Genomic DNA, 23198 nt, shown 5'->3' on the forward strand with positions numbered 1-23198 from the left:
GGATATCTGAATAGAAGTTACCAAGGATCTTTTAATTCTATTCTATTCTATTCTATTCTATTCTATTCTATTCTATTCTATTCTATTCTATTCTATTCTTCACTATTCTATTCTACTCCATCCCATCCCATCCCATCCCATCCCATCCCATCCCATCCCATCCACTTACTATATGCTTCCCTCCATAAATGTTTAGCTTCTCAAGGCCACCAAAACCATAGAATAACATTATTTAGAACTACATACCCTACAGAACTTATGCCTCTCCTGTTCTCACTTTTGTGGTGATGGACCCTGAGCTCCACACCAGCACTGTCATCAGAAGGCTGCTCAATGCCCCACCTAAGGCAGAGCACATCCTGCACCTGCCTTTCCACTTCCTCACTCCTGACACGAACCCTGCTGATAAGAAGTCTTGGCCACATTTAGGAAATTCAAGCATTTAATTAAAAGTGTTGTTCATGTGACTTGTGCTACTTTCCTTTCTCATACTCATTGCCTGGCTGACTGAGAACAAAAAAGAGCTGGCCTGCTCCCAGAGTCTGCATTCCTCTCTCAGGGATGGAAAGACCACACCCTTCCAGGTATAAAGTTCTGCAGACATTTCTGAGAATTTGGAAGGGCCTCCAGCTTTGAGGAAGAAGCTATGTCTCAAAAATGGTGGGCTCTGCTGTGAGTCAAATGCAAAGCAACTATCCTCAGAACCAAGGATTTAGACTTGCTTATAAAGTAAGCTTTCAAACAGAAGAGTCATACCTGAATTCTCTGACACAGAAGAAAAGCACAAAAAATCTGCAAAATTACAGCAATCTGGGGCCATCTTACTCAGGTATTAATGGCCCTGAATGACACAAGTTTCCATGACAAACCCCCAGTACCTGAGGTTCCTCAGTCACAATCTTCATCCTCAGGGGCATGGAAAGCTGTACTTTATTCAAAAAATATTTCAATAAAAATTGCTAAAGTACAATATGCAAACTCCTTATCACTGCTATACCAAAAACTATGTGGCACTCTTCATTTCTAATAACGCTAAAATAAAGACTGTCTTTTTGTCTTCTATACTGCCAGGGGCTGTGTTGAATGTTCAGGGTTTAGAAGGATTGATTGTGAGGCTCTCTGGGAGTCTTATCAGGGAAGCTGCTTCTGAACACACGTGATCAAACCAGCCTTTGGTTTTGCAAAGTCTGGCATCCCTACTGAGGTGACCCAGGGCCATGCTGGCAACTCAGAGGGACTGAACTCACTGACTGATGACTTCACACTGGTGTTGATTAGCAGTTGCTCTAGGTAGTTTCTGGCAACAGTGATTCATTTCTTAAGCAGACAGTTTTAAAATATAATTGATATTTTATCTTGGAGGATATGAACTAAAGGACTTGACTACTCAGCTTTACAATATAGAGACTTAATACACAAACAGGCACACAGATGCACAGACACACGCATCCAAGTCTTAATTCTGCATTGAGAATACTGTTATCAGTATATTGTTAAATGAATCAAGAGGTTAGTGGTTACTAGGGGTTAAGGATTTGGAGTTGGGAAAGTGGGAAAGAGGTGGCTGTGGCTACAAAACAGCAACATAAGGAATCCTGCCATGGGACTGCTCTGTGTCTTCACTGTGGAAGCATTGGGGGTGCACCTGAAATGGGTGAAATCTAACTAAGGTCAGCAGTGTGTCTGTCCATTTCCCAGTGTGACACTGTGCTACGGTTATGCACAGGTTCCCATCGGAGGAAACTGGGTCAAGGATATATGGGAGCTCTCTGCATATTTTCTTACCTTTTAAAGTTTTTTTCTCCCTTTTTTCTTTTTGCCCTGATTGGTGTGGCTCAGTGAATTAGGCATCAGCCTACAGACCAAGAGATTGCTAGTTCGATTCCCAGTCAGGGCACATGCCTAGGTTGCAGGCTGGGGTCCCCATTTGGGGGTGTGCGAGAGGCAACTGATTGATGCACATTGTTTCTCTCCCTCTCTTTCTCCCTCCCTTCTCCTATCTCTAAAAATAAATAAATACAATTTTTATTTTAAAAAAGTTTTTTAAGCTAAAAAAGAAAAAGACATGTAGTCTAATTGCCCCTGGTTTACAGGTGAATAAAAGAACAAGGAATAAAGGAATTTACTCAAGATTACATTTGTTAAGAGCTGGATCAAAAAATAAGCCTCAGGCCTCTCTCTGAATTTTCCACCATGCCATAATCCTTAACACAAATAAAAAATAAACAGTCACTACTGTTCCATCTGTACTGGGGGTTAAAATGATAAAGAGACCTTCAAGCAGCTAAAAATCTAGTTGAATCTACAGGTAATATTATTAAAGGAATAAGTAAGTACTAAATGTAAGTTTTATAGGTTCTAACTTAAATATAATATAATCTCAGGAAAAAAGTATAGGCTTATGTTTATCACACAATTCTACCGCAAATCTGAACAAATCTGATGCAAATCACCTCACTTATATAAAATAATCCATAGGAAAGGGACTTCCTATCTAGATACCCAGACCCCAGTATGTTGCCCCAATATGTGCTATGCTTAGGGTACCACCGTGGGCGGAAGCGGACCACTATGGAGATATGTGGCTGACAGTTCCCAGACACTATGACACTTCCCTGTCCCCACCCTCTGAGTGACAAGCACAGCCACACCAAACATCCCAGGAGAGACATGGGTCCTTTTCTTCACAGAAATAAGCCACACACAATAAATATACCTGAGGCAGACTTTGTTATTGCCTTCTATATTCAAATTTGTTACTACCATAATCTGTGGCTCACAGGTGACAGAGCTTTGCTATAATGCTGAGTTCCAGCTTAATATAAACTTTTCAAAAACACACTGCAAAGGCCTGGAATGCAGTGTTCTACATGTGGATCACCTGGATTTGCACAGTGAGCTCCAGTGACAAAGAGCATCATGAGGTGCTTGCCATGACGGTGGCTTTTTAGGCTGTTTACGTGGCTCTGAACATGACAGGTTTTTAAGGTCTGACAATGAAGATTAAAACTACCATGACAGTTTTATACATTTTGGGAGCTTGATATATAGCTTAAATGTTCACTGGAATATGTTTCTTTTTAGGATTCAATTTTTCTTGCTCCCAATAAGATACTTGTTTTTTTTCCTCTTAACACCATGAGCTGTGATTCCATTAAGTTTGTTTTGCTGTGTTTTTATATCAGTTTTTCCTGAAATAATATTTTTTTTGCATTCACATACAATGATAACTTTTTTAAAAAACATTTTATTTATTTATTTTCAGAGAGGGAAGTGAGGGAGATAGAGAGAGAGAAACATCAATGTGCAGTTGCTGGGGGCCATGGCCTGCAACCCAGGCATGCACCCTGACTGGGAATAGAACCTGCAACACTTTGGTTCACAGCTCGCGCTCAATCCACTGAGCTATGCCAGCCAGGGCTCAATGGTAACTTTTTAGGATATTACTCAAATTTATTGTGATTTTACCTTTATTTATATTCGCTTTTCAATCATGCATTGGATAGAATGTCATTTCTAATTATGGCTAACACACTGCAACTTGCTTTCTAATCACAGTTCCATTATTTTCTTTATATCTCATGCATGGTATCGAAATGAACTCACCAGAAACTTGTCTTTTCTGTTTGCCATTAGCATGCCCTAACATAGACATGTAGCTGTTTGCACATTGTTGTTTTTTTCCTCCAGAATGGGTAGACTATCATGGTCTTCTCACCACTTGTTATTTCTATATTTATGGGAATATCACTTAAAGTCATGTATGACACATGTGGAGGAAAAAATACTTAATCCCTCCCTCAAAAACACCTTCCCTATCCAACTGAACTGCATCTTATGTGATGGCATGGCACTGAGGCCCACCTCTACACAGCCACTGCTGGCTTTTTCACTGGTCCCTGACTTGCTGGTGCCTCTGTGTTGCTCTGCTTTTGCCTATAGGGCTACTCACCTCACTCTCCACTTCACGTCTCCTTTCAGCTTTCAGACTCAGTGCTAACATTGCTTACTCCAACCTTCATGGACTCCCTGAAGTAGTTACCTTTCCCTTTCTGGGGTTCCCAGAACACTTGAGCTCATTATATTCAGAACTCAAAGACTGTGCTACAAATATCTGATTACATATTTGTTCCCCGAATTTCCCAGGTGGGGACCATAGGAAAGTGCCAACATAAAGGGGGTTATGTGTAGAGCAGGCTAGCTTCCTGACTGTCCTCAGCCACAAACCTGCTGGATCAGGCTATTGTTTTGTTTTTGGAAAACAGGCAGGTTTACTCCCTTGATGTAGGGTGAATGTATGAGCCAATTGTATGGGCTTGGACATTTGTTTTTTCCAGTTTACCCTGGCAGGACCTCTCAGGACTTCCACTGAGAGTGCAAGGACTGAGAGAGAGCATCCTCATACATTAAACATGATAGAGCCACAGGGGATGGCACTTCCTTTTCTGGTAGGTGACTTGAGAGGACAATCCTACTTTGAGAGCAATGGCTGAGAAAGGAATCCAGTGTCCTCAGTCAGTAAGAACCCCTTAAAAATACACAATATGTTAAATGCCCAATGTACTTTACACACCAAAGTTAGAATATCATTTCTTGGACTTTTAAGATCTGCACCTTGCAAATTAGAGCAGGAAACAATGTGGGGCTTTGCTGAAATGAACCCTTAGATCACAATTGGGAATGAATGAAATTATTTGGGAATGTACTTCCATGCGGTTGTACATATGGTACACACAGTAATCCCATCAATGGTAGTGTACTTTCAACACAAAAATCAATTCTTAATATATTGATTTGAGAAAGAGAGAGGTGAGGAGAGAGATAGAGAGGGAGAGAGGGAGACATCAGTTTGTTGTTCCACTTATACATTCATTGGTTGATTCTTGTATGTATCCTGACCAGGGACTGAACCCGCAACCTTGGCATATCGGACCAATGTTCTAACCAACCAAGCTACCTGGCCAGGGCCATATAAATCAAATTTTTTTTAATAAAAGATATTGCCACTCCTGTGACTTATAAACCTTACTAATTTTTGTTTCAAGTTTTCTCTTAAATGTATTAATTACATTCTTGTTTCTCTCTCAAGCAAAACAAACCATTCTTGATTGTACAAGGTCCTGGGAATGTTATTAAAATCTCTAGATCCACATTACAAGGATCTGGAGAGTTACAATATATTATTTCCTATGCTCATTTGCACAGTGCTTTAAACACAGATCACATCTCCTCCATCAACATCAGTTTCATGCCTGCTGCTCTCAGGACACTGACTGTAAGTAGAGAGATGTACTCTCTTCCTGCTAATTCCTAACTTTCAATTTGTGGTAGGCCAAGAAATCACATAACCACATTTGTTGGTACTGAGTGTTATATAAGAGTGAGTAAGGCAATCAATGTGTTTGTGTTTCTCCCTAAACTGAGAACTCCTACAAAGTAAGAAATATTCAGTGAAATCTTGGAGCCCACAAAGCACATGGTGTTTTGCATACTGTAGTACTTAGTAAATGTTTTCTGATTTGAATTAAGCAAGTATGAATTATCTTTTTATATCTATTCCAGAACTTGAAAAGCATTTTTAACTTACTTTTTTGTTTCAAGGTAGGCCAGCAAGAAAAGAGTTTGCCAGATAAGTGTTCTCCCTGTGACACCACTTGTGGTCTGGAAAGGCACACACAGCCAGTGGTTGAATGATGTTGGTCTGTGAACTATGATTGGAAGTCTATGTGAGTATTTACTCCTTCTTTCTTATCATCAGGACTTTAAAACAATCTGTAAGTATTGTTTCTTGAATATGAAAAAGTTATAAGGCCTAAGATTATTTTAGCAGCTCTGTGAAAAACAGACTTAAATGAGGAGGAACTGGAGGCAAAAAGTAAGCAATGAGGATAATGAAGGAATGAAAAACACATGATAGAAAAAATACATCAGACTTGGTAACACATGAGAAATAGAGAAGAAAGGTGATAGAGGAAAATGGACAGTGTCTGGACAATGATATTCTTGGGTTTTCATTTTCTATTCATTTAAACATTTATTTGGTATGCCTACAAAGATATTTGTATTGGGTACTGCTTCCACCAATATTGTAGAAAATGAGAATCAATGAGTGTTTTGGTGGGGGGGAAGGGAAGACTATGATGATGGTCTTGAACTCATTGGGGAATAAGATAAGTATCACCAATTGTGCCTGGGTAAACAGAAGACTAAAGCAAGGAGTCATAATGGAAGCTATCAATATGATGAGGTGGGGAAATGGGGTAGGAGGATCAGAAAGAAAGGATTCAGAGTCATTTATTAAGTCATCTTCAAATGGCTATCTAACCTCTGACCATGGCTGCTTCATAATTAAATTGAAATAATGACTGGCAAGGAGATGGTAAGAAATACAAGAGGTATGTGTGTAAAGTGGCTCTAAGGACAGAAGATACAATGAATGTTTTGCTATCACAAATCCAAGGGTTTAAAAAAAAGGACAAAAGCATTCACTTCCTGTTACATATTTACTTTCAAAATAAAGTCTTCTCGACTTCCGGCAAGATGGAAGCATAGGTGGACGCACCGTACCTCCACGCACAACCAAGATTAGAACAACAATTTAGAGCTAGAATAACACCCAGAACTGATAGAGAATTTATCTGAATGTAAGTCGGACAGCCAAGAAGTTGAAGTAGACCCGTTCATCCAGACCAGTAGGAGGGGCAGAGCCGGGCCGGCGCGGGTCGGCAGGGGCGCACGGTGGTCGGGGAGAACTCAGCACGTAAGATCACAGCAGTGGACCCTGAGTATGCAAGCAGCGGCTGACAGACCCAGTGAAGCAGCGATTGTGGACCAGGGCAGAGCGCGCAACCCAGGATCCCAGAGAAGGGACTGTGATCCCAGGAGAACAGAACTACCACCATTGTTCCCTCCTGCCCCCGCACCCGTCCCCACATACAATGTCACAATCTAGGGACTGGGGTGCTCAGCCCAGGTAAACACCTAAGGCTCTGCCCCTCACCATAACTAGAGCGACCAGACAGGGGAAGAAAAAAAAAAAAGGAGAGACAGAGAGAGACATGTATCCAACAGAAAAACAAATCAGTCCCCCAGGACTCATCCTTTTGAGCAACCAAGAAATAGCCAATCTATAAGACACACAGTTCAAAACCAGATGCACTGGTTATCAGGAAGCTCACAGAAATGGTTGATTTTGGGCGCAAATTAGATGAAAAAAATGCAGGTTACCATAAAAGAGATGAAGGAAGATGCATGGAGAGCCAATAGTGATGGGAAGGAAACTGGGTCTCAAAACAATAGAGTGGACCAGAAGGAAGCAAAAAACAACCAAGCAGGAAAACGTGAAGAAATAAGAATTCAAAAAAAAATGAGGAGAAGCTTAGGAGCCTCCAGGACATCTTTAAATGTTCCAACATCCAAATTATGGGGGTACCAGAAGGAGAAGAGGAAGAGCAACAAGTGGAAAAGTTAGTTGAACAAATAATAAAGAACTTCCCCAATCTTGCAAAGGGAATAGACTTCAAAGAAACCCAGGAAGCACAGAGAGCCCCAAAGAAGTTGGATCAAGAAGAAACACACCAAGGCACATCATAATTACATTAGCCAAGGTAAAAATGAAGGAGAGAATCCTAGAAGCAGCAAGAGATAAGGGGACAGTAACCTACAAAGCAGTTCCCATCAGACTTTTAGCTGATTTCTCAAAAGAGACCTTACAGGCAAGAAGGGGCTGGAAAGAAGTATTCCAAGTCATGAAAGACAAGGAGCTACATCCCAGAATGCTCTATCCAGCAAAGCTCTGATTTAGAATGGAAGGGCAGATAAAGTGCTTCTCAGATAAGGTCAAGTTAAAGGAGTTCATCACCACCAAGCCCTTATTTTATGAAATGTTAAAGGGACTTATCTAAGAAAAGAAGATAAAGAAAAAGCATGTATAGTAAAAGGACAGCAAACTCACAATTATGAACAACCACACCTAAAGCAAAACCAAAAGAAACTAAGCAAAAACTAGAACAGGAACAGAACCACAGAAATGGAGATCACATGGAAAGTTAGCAACAGGGGAGTGGGAGGAAGAGAGAGGGGGAAAAGGTACAGAGAATAAGTAGCATAAAATGTAGGTTGAAAATAGATAGGGGGAGGGTAAGAATAGTATGGGAAATGTAGAAGCTAAAGAACTCATAAGTATGACACACGGACATGAACTAAAGGGGGGGATATGGGTGGGAGAGGGTGTACAGGGTGGAGGGGAGTGAAGGGGGAAAATGGGACAACTGTAATAGCATAATCAATAAAATATATTAAAAAATAAAGTCTTCTCTCTTAAGTGATATGCTTCAAGTCCTATATCTTTCTGTATTCCTACTCATCAGTGCCTTCCTGTCAACTTTGACAACTTTTTAAAAAGGATACACCAAAACTACTTAGCAAAGCAAAGACTAAATAAGGGGGCCCGTCTGAACAGAGCTCTCATTTCCGACTCACTAGGCACTACACTGCAGGAGAATGTAAATAGAGAAACTTGCCTAACTTTGATGCTGATATCATAGCTTGAAAAACTAATTTTAAAACAAGGCTTTTTAAAAGACAGCAACTTAAAAATGGGATTTCTTTAAATATCTACAATTCCATTTCTCTTTGTAGTAATCTAAAAGCATGAATATAATTTACTACTTGATCATACCCACTAAACTTAAGTTTAAAATGCCACTCTCTTTGTTGAGAACAACAGAAAGAAAAAGAAGATGTTGGGTGAGTGGTGGGGGTGGGGGTGTGCTGATAGGAGCAAATATGCACTTAGACTGGCTTGGCAACTCAGCAGATTATTAACCACTGCCAGGTTTCTACATTTCTAAAATGAAAACTATAATATGAATCATATGCTATCCTTGCATTTGTCATGTCATATTATTTGTTTGACTATTTCTCCCACTAAACTGAATGCCCTATGAGGGCCACATCCTTCTTGTTCAATAGTATTCTCTGTGTCTAGCTAAGTGCAGGGCAGGCACTAAATGAGTTTGGAGACTCACAGATAAAAGTTGTAGCAGAGGAAATTTATTTAATTCTTAATCTACTTTCTTAATTGTGTCTCTTGATGGTCATATATCTTTAATTTTGATAAAGCATAATTTATCATTTTTTTTCTTGTATAACTGGTGCTGTCTGGTTCTTGTCTAAAATTCTTTGCCTACCTAAGGTTACAAAGGTTTTTCTCCTCTATGCACTTCAAAAAGCTTTATAAAAGCTTTAGCTTTTACATTTATATCTATGATTCATTTTGAATTAATTTTTGTGTAACGGTTGCAGGGTAGGTGGCAGAGATTTTTTGTTTTCTTTCCATGTGGATAATGTTTCTAGGACTTAGTTGAAAAAACTTCAATGAATTTCTTCTGTGCCTTTCATGAACCATTTTTTTTCTTTTTAAAAAGATTTTTATTATTTTTATTTATTTTTAGAGAAAGGGGAAGGGAGGGAGAAAGAAAGGGAAAGAAACTTTGATCTGGCCCACAGCAGAGACCTTTCAGTTCGCGGGATGATGCCCAATCCACTGAGCCACGTCAGTCAGGGCCTTTCTTGAGCCATTTCTGTACAGATTTATTTGGAAGCTCTCTATTTTGTTGCATGACTCTATCTGAGCCCTAAAATTAAGTAGAGTAGGTCCTCCAATTTTGTTCTTATTTTTCATGAGTTTTCTATTATAGTTATTTTGCATTCCCATGGACATCTATGAAAGTCCTGCTGAGATTTTGATTGGGATGGTATTGAATCTATATATCAAATTGTGGAGAACTGACATCTTAACCATATTGAATTTGCTATTTAAACATGGTTTATCAATTCATTTATTTAGTTCTTCCTTGATTACTCTCATCAAATCATAGATTTCACACATCTCTTTTGTGTATTTTCATTAATTTTATCCCTGAGTATTTAGTTTTTGATACTACTGTTAATATTTTTTAAATTTCATTTTCCAAATGTAGTGCATACAATTGTTTCTGTAAACTGGCCTTGTATACTGTGACCTTGCTAAGTTCACTGATCATTTCTACTGATTTTATTGATTCCTTGGGGTTTTCTCTATAAATGATCATATCACCTCCAAATTGAGATAGTTTGACTTTTTCCTCCTAATCTTTATGCCTTTCATTTATTTTTCTTGCCTTATTACACTGGCCAAACTTTCAGCACAATGTTGAATAAAAGAACAAACATACCTCTCAAACACCCACTAAGCACTTATAACAAGAAATGCAAATAGCAGCCCCTGGTTTGCTTCTGTAAAGCCTGCCTGAAGTTCTTTCAAGCATCCAAGTGGCTCCTCTCTTATTGCCACTCATCTGTTCCCCACTCTAAAACATTAGAGTGTTCAGTACATCTTCCCCCTTTTCTTAGATAATTTTTATTGCATCTAATATTTGATGAAATGAGGCTATTTTTATTTCATATACTCTCCACATATTTATTATTATAAGTTCTAAGATCCTTATTCTAATGTTTCCACTATTTTTCTAATATTTTGTTAAACTAGTTTCGCGTTGCAAGTATGTGAACCTGCTAATTGAAAACATTTTCAAGCCTACATTTTCAAAAAAAAGTTTGTTAAACTAAACTTTGGACCCTAACTCAAGTTAATAGATGTTAGTGAGGTGGCGTCTTCAGTAACCACTTGTATCTGACTTGTTAAGCAAGTGCAAGCTGTGTGGAAGTATTTATGACAACCCTCAAAAATTACATTTCACATTGTTTTAATTGATAATTTACTTCAAGATAAAGCTCCAAATCCCATTGCTGCTTAGGTACCAATTCCAGTTATTTTTTTAAATCTGTTGTTCCAAATGTTCACTAAAATGTTTGACAAATATCTATGTCATTTGAAATATAATTACCTCATATATATCTTTTTTTTTTCCATGGGAACTGCCTCATTCTTTCCTGGAGCTTATTTCCCACATCTATAAAATTGGAGATAAAAATATCTACTTTTCAAGATTACCAGGAGGATCAAATGAAGGCAGCATTGATGTCCCTCTATAAATTATACCATTAAATGTTGTGTAATACTGAACACACATTGGACAGTAGCCAATAAAGAGTCCTGACATGAGGTATTCAGTGTTCCAAATGCTGTCGTTGACAGAAAATGTGTCAGTCCTGGTATCCCAGTGAATCTATATGCTATTCTCATTTAGAGTATTCTGATATTTTCCATGTTTTCTCTTTTAGAATGTGGGAAACATTGTTAAATACACTTTCCTACACATAAATGCTTGTGATTCCATGCTTTCTGACACTAATTAATTCTGTTCTGATTACTTCTCACAGTTCCTGTCCCCCAACTAGACCCACTGTGGGCCCTGATTTACCAAGAAAATGTATTTTCCATCAGTTTTTAAACTTTGCACATGAGAATAGTATTCACAGGTATACAAGTGAAATTTTATGTGAAATACTCCCCTTTCTAAGATACTTGATACTGGAGAAATTTTCAGCTTATAAGGAAAAGTATTTCAAAGCCTATATGACCTACTAATAACATTTTAAGCTTTCCATGCATGTGACAATGTATTTCTTTAATAATGCAGTTTTCATTATTTATTGCAAGTATAAACCACTTATCCATGAATTTCCCATTTAGAAAAATAATTATAAGCCAATATTTCCCAAAATGTATCCCAAGGGAAAGATGCCCTAGGAAAGGAAAAGCCTCCACAGTCCAATAAACAGCAAATGATACAATCTATATTCACCTCCTCATAAATGCAACAGACTCTTGGTGTCTAGGATCAGTGACTTCTTTATAGGCATATGGGTGTTGTATGACTCTTCCAATTGTTAGAATGTTTTCTAACTTTAAAAAATCTGTCTCTCTGTTCTTAGCTGGAATTTCTCCACGTTGTTCAGCCACCCAGCCCTTATCTCACCCTTCTAGATGTCTCCCTAGTAGCAGAAGAAAGTAGGTACAAGAGTTTAGAATAACTTTGTGCTAGGCATCCCCATCTACCCAAAGAACAAAGAAGGGCTTCTTCGCCTAACAAAAGTACAGCAGGTCCTTACACCAAAGCAGAGAAGAGAAAAGCAAACCCATGCCTCCATCTCAGCCACATGCCAGGTAGGGGTGGGAGGTGACATCACTGTGCTGCCATGGCAGCTTTTGGCGACACAGATTAACATGTGTGGTCAGCCCATCCCCACCCCTCAGGATGACCTCCAGGTTTTCTCCAATAGAGAGGTACAGATCTGAGCAGCCTGAAGAACCTGAGAGGCAGAAATTTTCTATTCTCTTTGCACAAGTAGGCAAGTGAGTTGCTGCTTCCTGAGCTGAAAGGGGCCCTGCACGATGGCACCCCACGGAGTTCAGACAAATAAAGTCAGAGTCACTCCAGGAAGCAGCTCTCTGAGCTGCCTTGCTAGCCTGGACCCAGGAGGGGGTTGGAATAGTCAAAATTACTTATGTTATTTTGTTATGAACAAAATTTCATAACATCTTCCTTTCTGAAACCACAAAGGAAATAAATTGCCATCAAGGTCTAGTTTCAGGGGGTCTCTGGACCATACTCATCACAATCAACTATGACAGAGCAATGTTATCCCAATTGTATTTGATAACACTAAAGCATAGAGACCTCAAGTAACCTGATAAAGCCACACAACTAACAAGTGGAGAAGCCAGCATTTGAACCCAGAGCTTGTTACATAATTTCTTGATACACGCAGAGGTAACAGTGGGCTAGGGAGCAGTCAGTGGGATCAGCTGTTTTGACTCAAGCCTGTTTTCTCCATCTCACTAATGAGCCACAATGAAGGTTATTAATAAACTGAAATTATCCTGTCTTCAGGTTTTTTCACATGGCATTTCAAGACACATAGACTTTTTAAAAATTGGATTGAATTTAGAATGTCAGTGCACTTTTGGCATTACGAAGTCTGACTAGCCATGCCCAATTAGTCCGAGACCAGGGAGATTTTATTTTTGCTTATCCATCCATCATGACAAGAATGTGAGGAGAGCACATGTGTCACCGTGCAGTGTGGGAATGAGGCACTTTGAGCCAGCCCTCACGGAGCAATGTGCAGGGAAGGCCCTTGCAGCTCTTGCAGTCAAGGTCCCCTGGTGTTCTGCAGGATGAATGAAACCCTCCTGTGTGTTACTGCCAAGTTCTTACCCTAAAATGACAATCTCTCCTTCCAGACTTTAGAGTCGAGCCTGTTTGCCCTATTGTACAAACTAACACTAGAATTTTCAAAACACTTCAATGAAGTGTTAGAATTTGACCACTCTGATTCCACTTGACAAATCTCAGTGTTATTTATATTATATTCCCTCCCATTCAATAAATGAGAGCAACTTTTTGCGAAATTCAATGATCCTTGACTAGCCATTCAGGAATTACCTCCTGGCCAAACCATATCATCATCTTCATATAGGTTGTTTGGCTACAATTATTTTAGGGAATATATCACAATTACATCCCAAACTGTAGGAGCCAAGCTAGGTCTCTCAGTAGAGCTAATCACAGGGGTAAAGAGAAAGGGGGCTCTTTCTAGGCAACTTGGCAGGAATTCTTCAGGCTGTGGGCTCCCTGAAAGGGCCCCACCCACTGGACCACAGCCACAGGTGAGCTGCCTTTACCTGAGGTACTTTATGAAGGAAGAACTTTCCAAAAACAGAATTTGATTAGCAATGAGTGGTAAATCACTTGAGAAAACTGTGATTTTTCTTCCTGCAGATATAAGGAAGTGAAGTGCAAATTTTTCCAGACCCAGGGAACTAACCCAGTGAAGATGGTGATAACTTGGACTGGAGGACTGGGGCTCTAATCCCTCCCCACCTGCCTTGCCACCAGCCCAGGTGGATACAGCATTTCACCTTCATCGTCTCAAATGAGGGTATTGGATTGCTAGATAATCTGTTTCTCGTCCAACTTCCGCAGTGAATGACAACTTTGACTGGTATCTTATGTACATGCCTTTTGCTGCAGCCAACACAGACTATTTGCAAGACACGTACTTGTTAGCAAATTGGAATTCAGTGTTTGTGGTACAGCCTTGCCAAAGGCTTCTTACAGTCATCTGATACTCAAGAGATAGTCTGATAGTCATGTTAACCATCCCTAAAGAGCTGGCACACAGGAAGGAGATTCCATTCCATTAATATTTGTTGAGCACTGAAAGTGGGAACTTCAACATTTAGTATCTCACTTAAAAGCCTTTCTTCCCAGTTTTTCACCAGAGGAAATCTTGATAGCATGCCTAGCTCTCTTTCATGTCCAGGTTTTTCCTAAACATATTATCCCAGCAAATTATCTATCCCTGTAGTCTCTAGTCCTGGACTCTGAACTAATCCACAGCATCATAGACCTGGGCCTTATTATCTCAGCCTCCTACTGCTTGGCCTTTGCTGTGTAACAATATATTATAGAATCCTTCCTCTCTTTAATACTGTTTAATCTGCTACTCACTATTTCTTACGTAAAGGCCCAGAAAGTTAGTTTTTCTTTCCTGTGAGAGTAGGAGGTGGGATCTTACCATTGAAGATAAATGCTTAAGATTTTTTTGGTCAGAAACTGAAAACCATACAATACAAAGTTTCTCTTGTCTCATTGAAAGCCTACGTTAGTGTCCATTGTAGCAATTCAGCAACACATCTCAGATACTAGCATTTACTCCTCCATTTCCTTAGCAATCTTTTAATCCTCCTGGAAATAAATGGGCATATAAATCCTAAATAAATATAGGGATAGTCCAGTGAATCCAGTGGAATGATTGAAAGCACAGGCTGTGGACATGGCCCATGCTGCCACTTGGCCCACATTGACTCAGATGTGCCATTTCACTTCTAAGTCAGTTTCCTCATTTGGAAAATGGGGCCATGTTGATTCCCAAGTCATACTGTCTCATGAGACCCTCCTTCAAACCAGTCAGTTCAGTTCATTTCCTGGCTCACAAGTAGTAAGCAAATATCCATTTGCCATAATGTTATTTTAGAACCCAAATTGCCCTGCATTTTACTTCCATTTTTAAAAATTTTATTGGTTTATTCTGTTTTCTCCGATTCACTGACCCATGACTTCATCACCATCCCTCACCCCCTCCTGTTCCCATGTTTCTTAGATCCCACCTGGCTAAACTGCATTCCTACTGAATCCAGCCATCTGCTTTGTCTACAGGAGACAGTGAAGCCTAAGGCACAAGGGTGCTCTGTCACTCAACACCTGCATATCTTTAAGAAAACTGCTCATCACTTCTGTAAAATGAGGATGATGATAGTAATGCCAGATGACTCATGGGTATATAATCAAGTTTAAAAGAGACGATACACTTAGACCTGAACTGACCATAGTAAGCTCTCAATAACTGTTTACTGGGATTCTCTGTATTGTTATTATTTAATGCATGGGTTGATGGAATGAAGTTGGGAAAATTATATACCTGGAACCACAAATACCAGATGGGTCTTTTGGGAGAGCCTGGCAACTCTGTTTATCTCCCTAGTATGTCTTTTCTCCACTCTCTCTCACACTATGTCACACCATCAACTCTACTTCAAACCTCCTTCACCCTCAGCTGACGACCTTCCCTCCTGCTGTGTGGGGGAAACAGAAGCCATAGGATCATCTGATATATAACTACCCGTACCTGCACTCACTGTCTCCACCTTCTCTATAATTCAATGGGCAAAGGGCTCTTACTTCCTTCAAAAGTTGACCCATCCTTGGGGTCCACATTCCCTCCCCTATGGCTTTTCCAAAGAGTGTCACCCTGAAATTACTCCTCTTTTCTCTGCATCTTTTGTTCCTCCCTAAGTGATCCCCCCAATGACCCTCAACTCCTGGTATGCATGCCCTAAGTGCGGGTGGAACCCAGGACTCACTTCTAACCAATAGCAAAGATGACAGTTTTATTGCTCCTGTGATTATAGTGCATTATATGAGACTCCAGCTCACTAGCAGACAGGAGATAAGATCTTCCTTGCTGGCTTGATGAAGTAAGAGGCTGAGTCAAGGAAGCCCACTTGACAAAGTACTGTCAGTGAAAAGAGGGACTCTAGGAGCTGAAGGTGAACACCAGCAAGAATCTGGGATGCTCAGACCTATAGATGCAAGGGAGTGAATTCTGCTGATAACCTGGGTGAGCTCAGAAGGCAGCTCCTCTTTCCCAGTGCAGCCTCAGGATGAGAACACAGCCCACCCAACACCTGGACTGCAGCCTGTGTGACTTAGCACAGACCCAGGGACATCGAGCTTGGACTCCTAACTGGTAGATATCTGTTGTAAGTAACGTCTGTTGTAAGTTAAAAAGTTTATGATACTTAGTTACACTGCAATAGAAAACAAATATGCTTGTCCTTTACTAGATAGTCCCATCATACACTAGAGTCTACTGTATCCTGTCAAAAATAAAGAATAAATCAAGACCACATGCCCTCTAGATGCTCTGCTTCTCTCTGCTCTCCTTTCCAGAAAAACTTGTAAAAGAGTTTTCCATGTGTCTCACTGTGTCCTCAACTCCATTCACTGCTTAGCCAATGCTAGCCACATCACTGATTCACATTCTTTTGCCAAAGACACCAACAAGTTCCACATTATCAAATCTGAATGCACATGCCTCGATCCTTATCTTATTCAATATCCCAGCCAGTATTCAGCACCACTTAGCATGCCCCATTTTCAGAACTATTTCTTCTCTTAGCTAACTGGTCTTCACATTCCCCAGTTTTCTGTCATTCATGGTTGCTGCCTTCTCCTACATTCAAACCTGCTCTCCAAGCAGCACTAAGCCACAGGGTCTGGGCCTGGTTTTCCTGTCATGGTCACTTCCTCTCTAGCTCCAGCTTTAATGACCTCAACGTGCTGGTGACTCCCAAATGTTTCTCTCCAGCCCTGACCTTTCCCCTCTGCTCCACATCCTATAGCCATAGGAATTGCAGCTTCCACTTGGGTGTTTAACTGTCATCTCAGATGTAACATGTCCAAAATATGACTCTGTTCCCTCCCCCAAATCTGTTGTTTTCCCAGTTTTCCCAACTGCAATGAATGGCACATCTAACCAACATTCACATGGGGGCCTCATCATGGATTCTCTTTCCTCCTCCCCCACCCTTACATCAGCAAGTTCTTGCAGGTCAATTGTCACAATAGATTCTGACTCTGTTCACTCCCCTCTAATTCCCTCCTGTTAACATAGAGAACACTGCCCTTACCTCTCTCTTGAACTACAGCACCTAGCTGGCCTCCTGCTTCTCCCTGCTGTCCACTGTACTCCATACTGCATGGCCTTTTAGGAACACAAGCAATCTTGTATGCCTTTACTGTTTAAAACTTTCCCAAATCTTTGCAATCTACTTTCAAAAGGCCAGCCAGGTTCTATGTTGCTGGCCCTGACCTGCCTCCTTGGTGTATTTCCAACCTATCAAGTCCCAGTCACACTCACTGGGACTTTCCTCCTTCTCACATCGATACTTTTGCAATTGTAGCCCTGGCTGGCGTAGCTCAGTGGATTGAGCACAGGCTGCGAACCAAAATGTCGCAGGTTTGATTCCCAGTCAGGGTACATGCCTGGGTTGCAGGCCATGACCAGCAACTGCACATTGATGTTTCTCTCTCTCTTTCTCTCTTTCTCCCTCCATTTCCTCTCTAAAAATAAATAAATAAAATCTTTGAAAAAAAGCAAACATTAAAAAAATACTTTTGCAATTGTTATTCTTTCTTTCCGGAAGCATCTTCCTTTCAAGCTGCATGGCTTGGATCTCAGATCAAATATGTCCCCTTCAGGGAGGTCTCCCCCATAACAGCATTCTCTTCCTCCTAGACTCTGATACCAACATTACCATTTCCCTCTCATCATGTATCACAATCTCAGGCAACCATGCTTATTTATCTGTTGATTTGATTGTTGCTATGACTACTCTCACCAGATGTAAGTATATGGAAGGAGCATACTTCTGTGTTTCAGAATAGTGCCTGGCACCTCATAGGTGCTCAATAAATATTTGAATAAATGAATGCATATATATCTATATGTATGTATGTATGCATGATGTGGACATTGTTATATGCATTTATAATGAAATGTCCTGTTACATTCCATTAGAAAAATCTCTTCAGATTCAATGTCAAAATGGCTGAAAAGCAGTAAAACTTATATATAAATTATACCTCAACCTACTCAATATATACATTTCTGAAAAGTGAGCAAACCAAACATTATAAAATAAAACCCATTTTGAAAGAATATAACAAATTTGTTAGGAGATGTGAAAAATCTTTTTTGATAATGTTAAATTATCATACCCTAGTTATTCTGTATTTATAGATTTGATTTCTCCCCCTACATTGTGTTTGCTTGGGTCACAGAGCATAAATTATAATTAATTTTTAATCACAAATTGTTCAAGCACTGTTCAAACCACAAAGAATATTTTCAGTATTTCTGGACAAAAATGCTAAAGATTCATTTCTTCTATTCCTCAATGTCACTGATGCCATATGACTTAGTTCCAACCCAGCTATGTCCTACAGCCATCCAATGCAGGCAGGCTTTCTAACAGGCCATGGTAATGAGTGTGGTCATGGTCTGGAGTTCAACAAGTAACTGTCAAAACTATCTCCCCAAATGACTACTTGCTGAAAACTTCTCATTCCCAGAGCAGATATTTCCAGGGTGGTCTAGGAAAGAAATCTGTGACCATACCTACTCTGAAGCTCTTCTAAATGTTAATATTTAAAGTTTCTTTGGAACTACAATTTCATGCTTTAAGGAGGCAACTTTTACGCAAGCTCCAGGGGGAAAAAATTTAAGTGGCTATTAAACTCAATTGTTTAAGTATTTTTCCTAGCTAATATACCCAAATCTCCTGAAAACTCCAGTAAGCGGTTTATGCAGTTGACTTTAAGATCCACTGTTGAGAAAAAGCACTCTCTCCCTTCTTACCACTTGCTGCCCTCAAAACTTCTTAGCAACACACACTGTGCAGAGCCTCAGCCTGGTTCGTCTTGTCCAATCGCATGCCTGCAAGCCCAGCCAGTCAGTTGTGTAATAATAAACCCCTTATCTCCTGAAGATACAGAAACCGAACGAGGTCGGTGCTTCAGTGCACAGGGACTTCGCTGGAATCCTCAGCACACACTCACGTTCATTTTCAATGCCAAATCCACCCCACCCTACCTCCAATTTTCTCAATTTCCTCCTTTTTACTCATTTGCAATTTTGAGGAGAGAAAGAAGCCAAAATGCTAAACAATGTCAAGTTTAAACAGGGGAGGGCAGGAGGCACTGCCAACGCTGCCAGTAAAATGCATGTAGAAACCACCGGCTTGGTTGTGCCTGCACTGGACTCACTGGTTCCCTCCCAGTGCCTGGGATGGAAACTCCGAAACAATTGTTCTGGGATGGAGAGGGGCTGAGATGGACAGGACAAACTGCTGATGGTAGCAATGAGCCAGACTAGCCCTCAAATCCAGGACAGGGGATATTCCTGCTTCCTGGATGATGTCTCACCCCTCCTGCCTTGCCTGTCCCTAACGGGTGCAAACCCGCGCCTACCTCATCCCAACTCCAAGTTCCCGACCTCACCGGGACAAGTGGCGCTTTCCTGCACCCGCACGAGACTCGGCCTTTGAGGAAGGGGCAGCGGCGGTCTGTATTGGGGCCTGGACCGGCAGGGCTCACAAGACCCGCGCAGTCGATGCGCCTGACACACCCCTCCCCGCCTGACACACCCCTCCCCGGCCCCTCCCCGGGCGGTTCCCTCCCGAGCCCTTGGGCCCCTCCCTGGCCTTCTCCTCCCCTGACTGTGCCATCCTCTGTCTGCTTGTCCCTCGCCTGCCCCGCACTCACCTTCACCACACCCCGGGCCGGGCCCCTGGGGACCGCGCGGCCAGGGCCGAGGGGCAGGAAGCGCTCCTCGCTGTCCTCGTCCTCCTCGTCGCCATCCACCACCTCGATGACCCCCTCTTCGTCGTCCTCCTCGTATTCGTCATCGTCCTCCTCCGCGCCCCCTCGGGGCTTCTCCGGCACCCGCCCGAGACCCCGCCGCCTACGGCTCGCGCCCTCTTCGTCTTCGTCCTCCTCGCCCAGCAGCAGCAGCACCGGCGACGCGATGGCCCCGGAGGCCCGAGGGAGACCTGTCCCCGCACTCCGTGGCGGCGGCAGGGGCAGTGGCGGCCTCCCGATCTCGGGCGCCGAGCCCGAGGGTTGCAGCGCGGAGCCCCCACGGCGGCCGCCCAGGCTGGAGCGCTTGGCCAGGCGGCGCGCCTGCATGCCTGCAGCTGAGCTGTCCCCTCCCCTCCACTCCCTCCCCCTGTGGCGGCTCCTCTTGCTGTTGCCGGGAAGCACGCCGGCCCGGGCTGCTGGGCTAAGGCGGGGCTACGGCGGGATGGGGGTGGGTGTGCTCTAGCCGTGCGCTAACACCTCCAACGCCGCCGCTGCCCTGGAGCCGCCAGCCGAGCTGCGCCCCACGCGGCCGGCGGCCGGGCCTGCGCCTCTCCGGCCTACAGCGGCCGCCCCGGCGCGAGCTGTCGGCGCCGCTGCCACAGCTCCCGCTCGCCGCCCTCCCCGCAGCCCCGGCCCCCGAGTCGGCAAAACCCGGACTGGACTACTCCCCGACCCATGTTTTCCAGATCCAGGGCTTACGAGAGGCCGGGCCAACGCCGGCCGCCTCCCCCAGCCCGAGCCGGCGACTCCCTGTGGATGGAGGGCCTAGCACTTCGCTGCTGCTTGGGTTGTCAAAGTAAGACTCTGAAGGAAGAAATTTGCCCCCGCCAAGTTAAATTTGAATTGTTTCTGCGTGATGGCAGCTCCTGAGCGTCTGTGCTATCAGGGAAGGTGCCCCCATCGGAAATTTGGGGTTAGTCCCTAGAGTCACTAGACTCATCTGGATTCTTGAAACACGTTCATGGCGTTGCCTGCCCATCTGTCCGTCTCTGAGTGCACCCTTCTAGGCCCTGCCTATCAAGCAATCTGGGCCCTTGTGAAGTCTTTACTTTCAGCTTTTATTTCTGAATTCCTACCTGGAGTGCTTGGTTACAGCTGCTACACGCCAAGATTTCTGTTCGCTGTCAGGGCCTTTGGAGAAAGAAACAGGATGGCCTGTTCCAGACTGCTTGAATTTGTTATTTAAAGAAAAAAAGTATGAAATGAGATCAAGCTTGGAAACCAATAAACTGTTCGCTGTATAACTAATGACTCATTTTCCGAGGATTTTTAGGTGTGACACAGAAAAGCCACTGGCTACTGTATGAGGTTAGGTTATTTGGTAAGCCATGCCCTTTACACTCACATCACATGCCAAATTCCACCTCTGTAGGTGAGGCCTGGGGGGACACCTAACTCACTCGGTACTATGGCAGGCACCTCCAGGAAGATGGCCTCACCCTCAGCTGCCTTTCCCGTAATTACTGTTGGAGATCTAACAACGCTGCCCTCTGAAATGCTTGAAGGAGCTCATTAAATGCTCACTTATGGTGTCTTCCAACTGTTGAATGGGGGCAATGACAAGGATTATAAAATGAACTTCTTGTTCTCCTTGAATCAGATGGGCTTACTGATACACCTATTTCAGGTAATGACATTCTCATTGTAACCATTCAGGCCAAAAATAGCAGGATCATTTTTAACTGCCTTCTGTCTGGTATCCCCAGAGGCAGTTGTCCACTGGTAGGATCCACTATTCTCTCTGAAATGCTTCTGGCATCCACTCCTTCCCTTCCATTCCCAAACCTCCTACACTGTTCATGGCTACCACATGAAAGTTTCCAACCAGCTTTCTCCACACCTTTCTTCAACCACACACCCTCCTCTTCTCCCCCACATACCAGCACCAGATTCATCTTCTCCAGGCCCTTCATATCACGGTATTTTCCCGTTGAACTCTTCGCTTGTAAATATTCCATTTAAGACTTCAGATAGAAGGTTGAGCATTTGAAGAGATGGGTGTGTAACAGTAAGGACCAGCCAGGAACTGAACTAATCAAATCCATGAGTGCTTACAAAGAATGGAGGAGGGCCACTAAGTGTTTTCGTCTCAACTGCAAGTAATTTGCCTTGGTCAGTTTGGGAGATGATTTTAGGGACAGGCAGCAGGGTCCTTCTCTGACCAGAAGAATAAAAGATCAGGGCCAGGGCTTGACTGACAGGTGCAGTGGTGAAGGATGAGGAAGGTGTGAGGCAAGAGGGGAAGTACCTGGATCCCAATCCTGGCTCTGAAACTTACCAGCTATATGTACTTACTCCTCTCCTCCTCTCTCAGTGCCTCAGTTTCCTCATCTGTTAAATAGGGATAATAGCAGTCCCTATATAATAGTAAACTTGTTTTGTAGGATAGTAAGTTATCCTACAGATACGTGTAATATGTGTAATCAGCTTAGAAGAAGAGCTGGTACAAGAAGGTCTGTATTAAGGCTCATTAGAGTCAATGTGTTGATATTAATACACAAACAAAGCAGCTTGGGATATTGTCGAAGAACAACAAGTTGACTCTCTTTTAGGTAAGCTCAGAACAGTCAATAACTAGCAAAAATGTGCTTTTAGAGCCAGACTACATTTTATCAAGGGGCTGTGGTCAAGCCAAGGATAAAGCTTTTTGTGTCTGAAATTGACATCGATAAAAGAAAATAAGCATGTTCCTGAAAACTGACAGTACAAACAAGATTAAGTGAGTCATGCTTGGTATTTGTGGTTTAGTGGGAAAAGTTCTAATTTACACCACTGTTCTTTCTTTCAAAATTGCTGTAAATGCTTTGAAGTCAGTTGTTCTCTTTCTCAGGCCACCTCAGTAGATCCCATGCATATCCCCATTTCCCGGCCCCACTAGGCCTGAGAGGCTGCCCTCTGAGAAGGAGAGAGACTGGCCTTGTTATGGGGACCATTAAGTGGAGGCAAATGTCACAGAAGAGGCTGGCTGAGATGGGCTGTGAGGGATGAGAAGGATCTAGATGGGCAGGGACATACAGGCCATTTAAGACCAATCTCATGATATTACAGGACATCAGTGAGAAGTAAAATCAAATGATCTAATTTGCCAGGAATCAAGAAATATCTAATGACAGAGGCTCATGACACACTGCACTCATGATGTGGACTTTGAAGTCAAATAATGCCTCATGATGTTAAGCAAGTGCAGAGGAGTCATTGCTGTTTCCTTCCCTCGATGCTCCCTAAACATCACATGTTATTACTTCTAAAACCAGGCATACTTGC

The 23198-nt window shown here is 42.3% G+C and overlaps 1 protein-coding gene across 2 annotated transcripts in view; it reads right to left on the bottom strand.

Annotated features, from left to right (window-relative positions):
- Positions 1 to 21278, bottom strand: part of ZNF704 (zinc finger protein 704) — a 172174-nt gene extending 150896 nt beyond the window's left edge. For both annotated transcript variants that reach the window (XR_006786957.1, XM_045849393.1), the window contains exon 1: positions 19839 to 21278. Coding sequence is in view for 1 of the 2 variants with exons in the window: in XM_045849393.1 (XP_045705349.1) it covers positions 19839 to 20261 (423 nt within the window). In the remaining variant the exon portion in view is untranslated. The remainder of the gene's footprint in view (positions 1 to 19838) is intronic.
- Positions 21279 to 23198: the final 1920 nt, after the last annotated feature.

This window comes from Phyllostomus hastatus, unplaced genomic scaffold (genome assembly GCF_019186645.2).
Source record: "Phyllostomus hastatus isolate PE091 unplaced genomic scaffold, TTU_PhHast_1.1 phas_contig_65, whole genome shotgun sequence".
In the NCBI taxonomy this organism is placed as follows: Eukaryota; Metazoa; Chordata; class Mammalia; order Chiroptera; family Phyllostomidae; genus Phyllostomus; species Phyllostomus hastatus.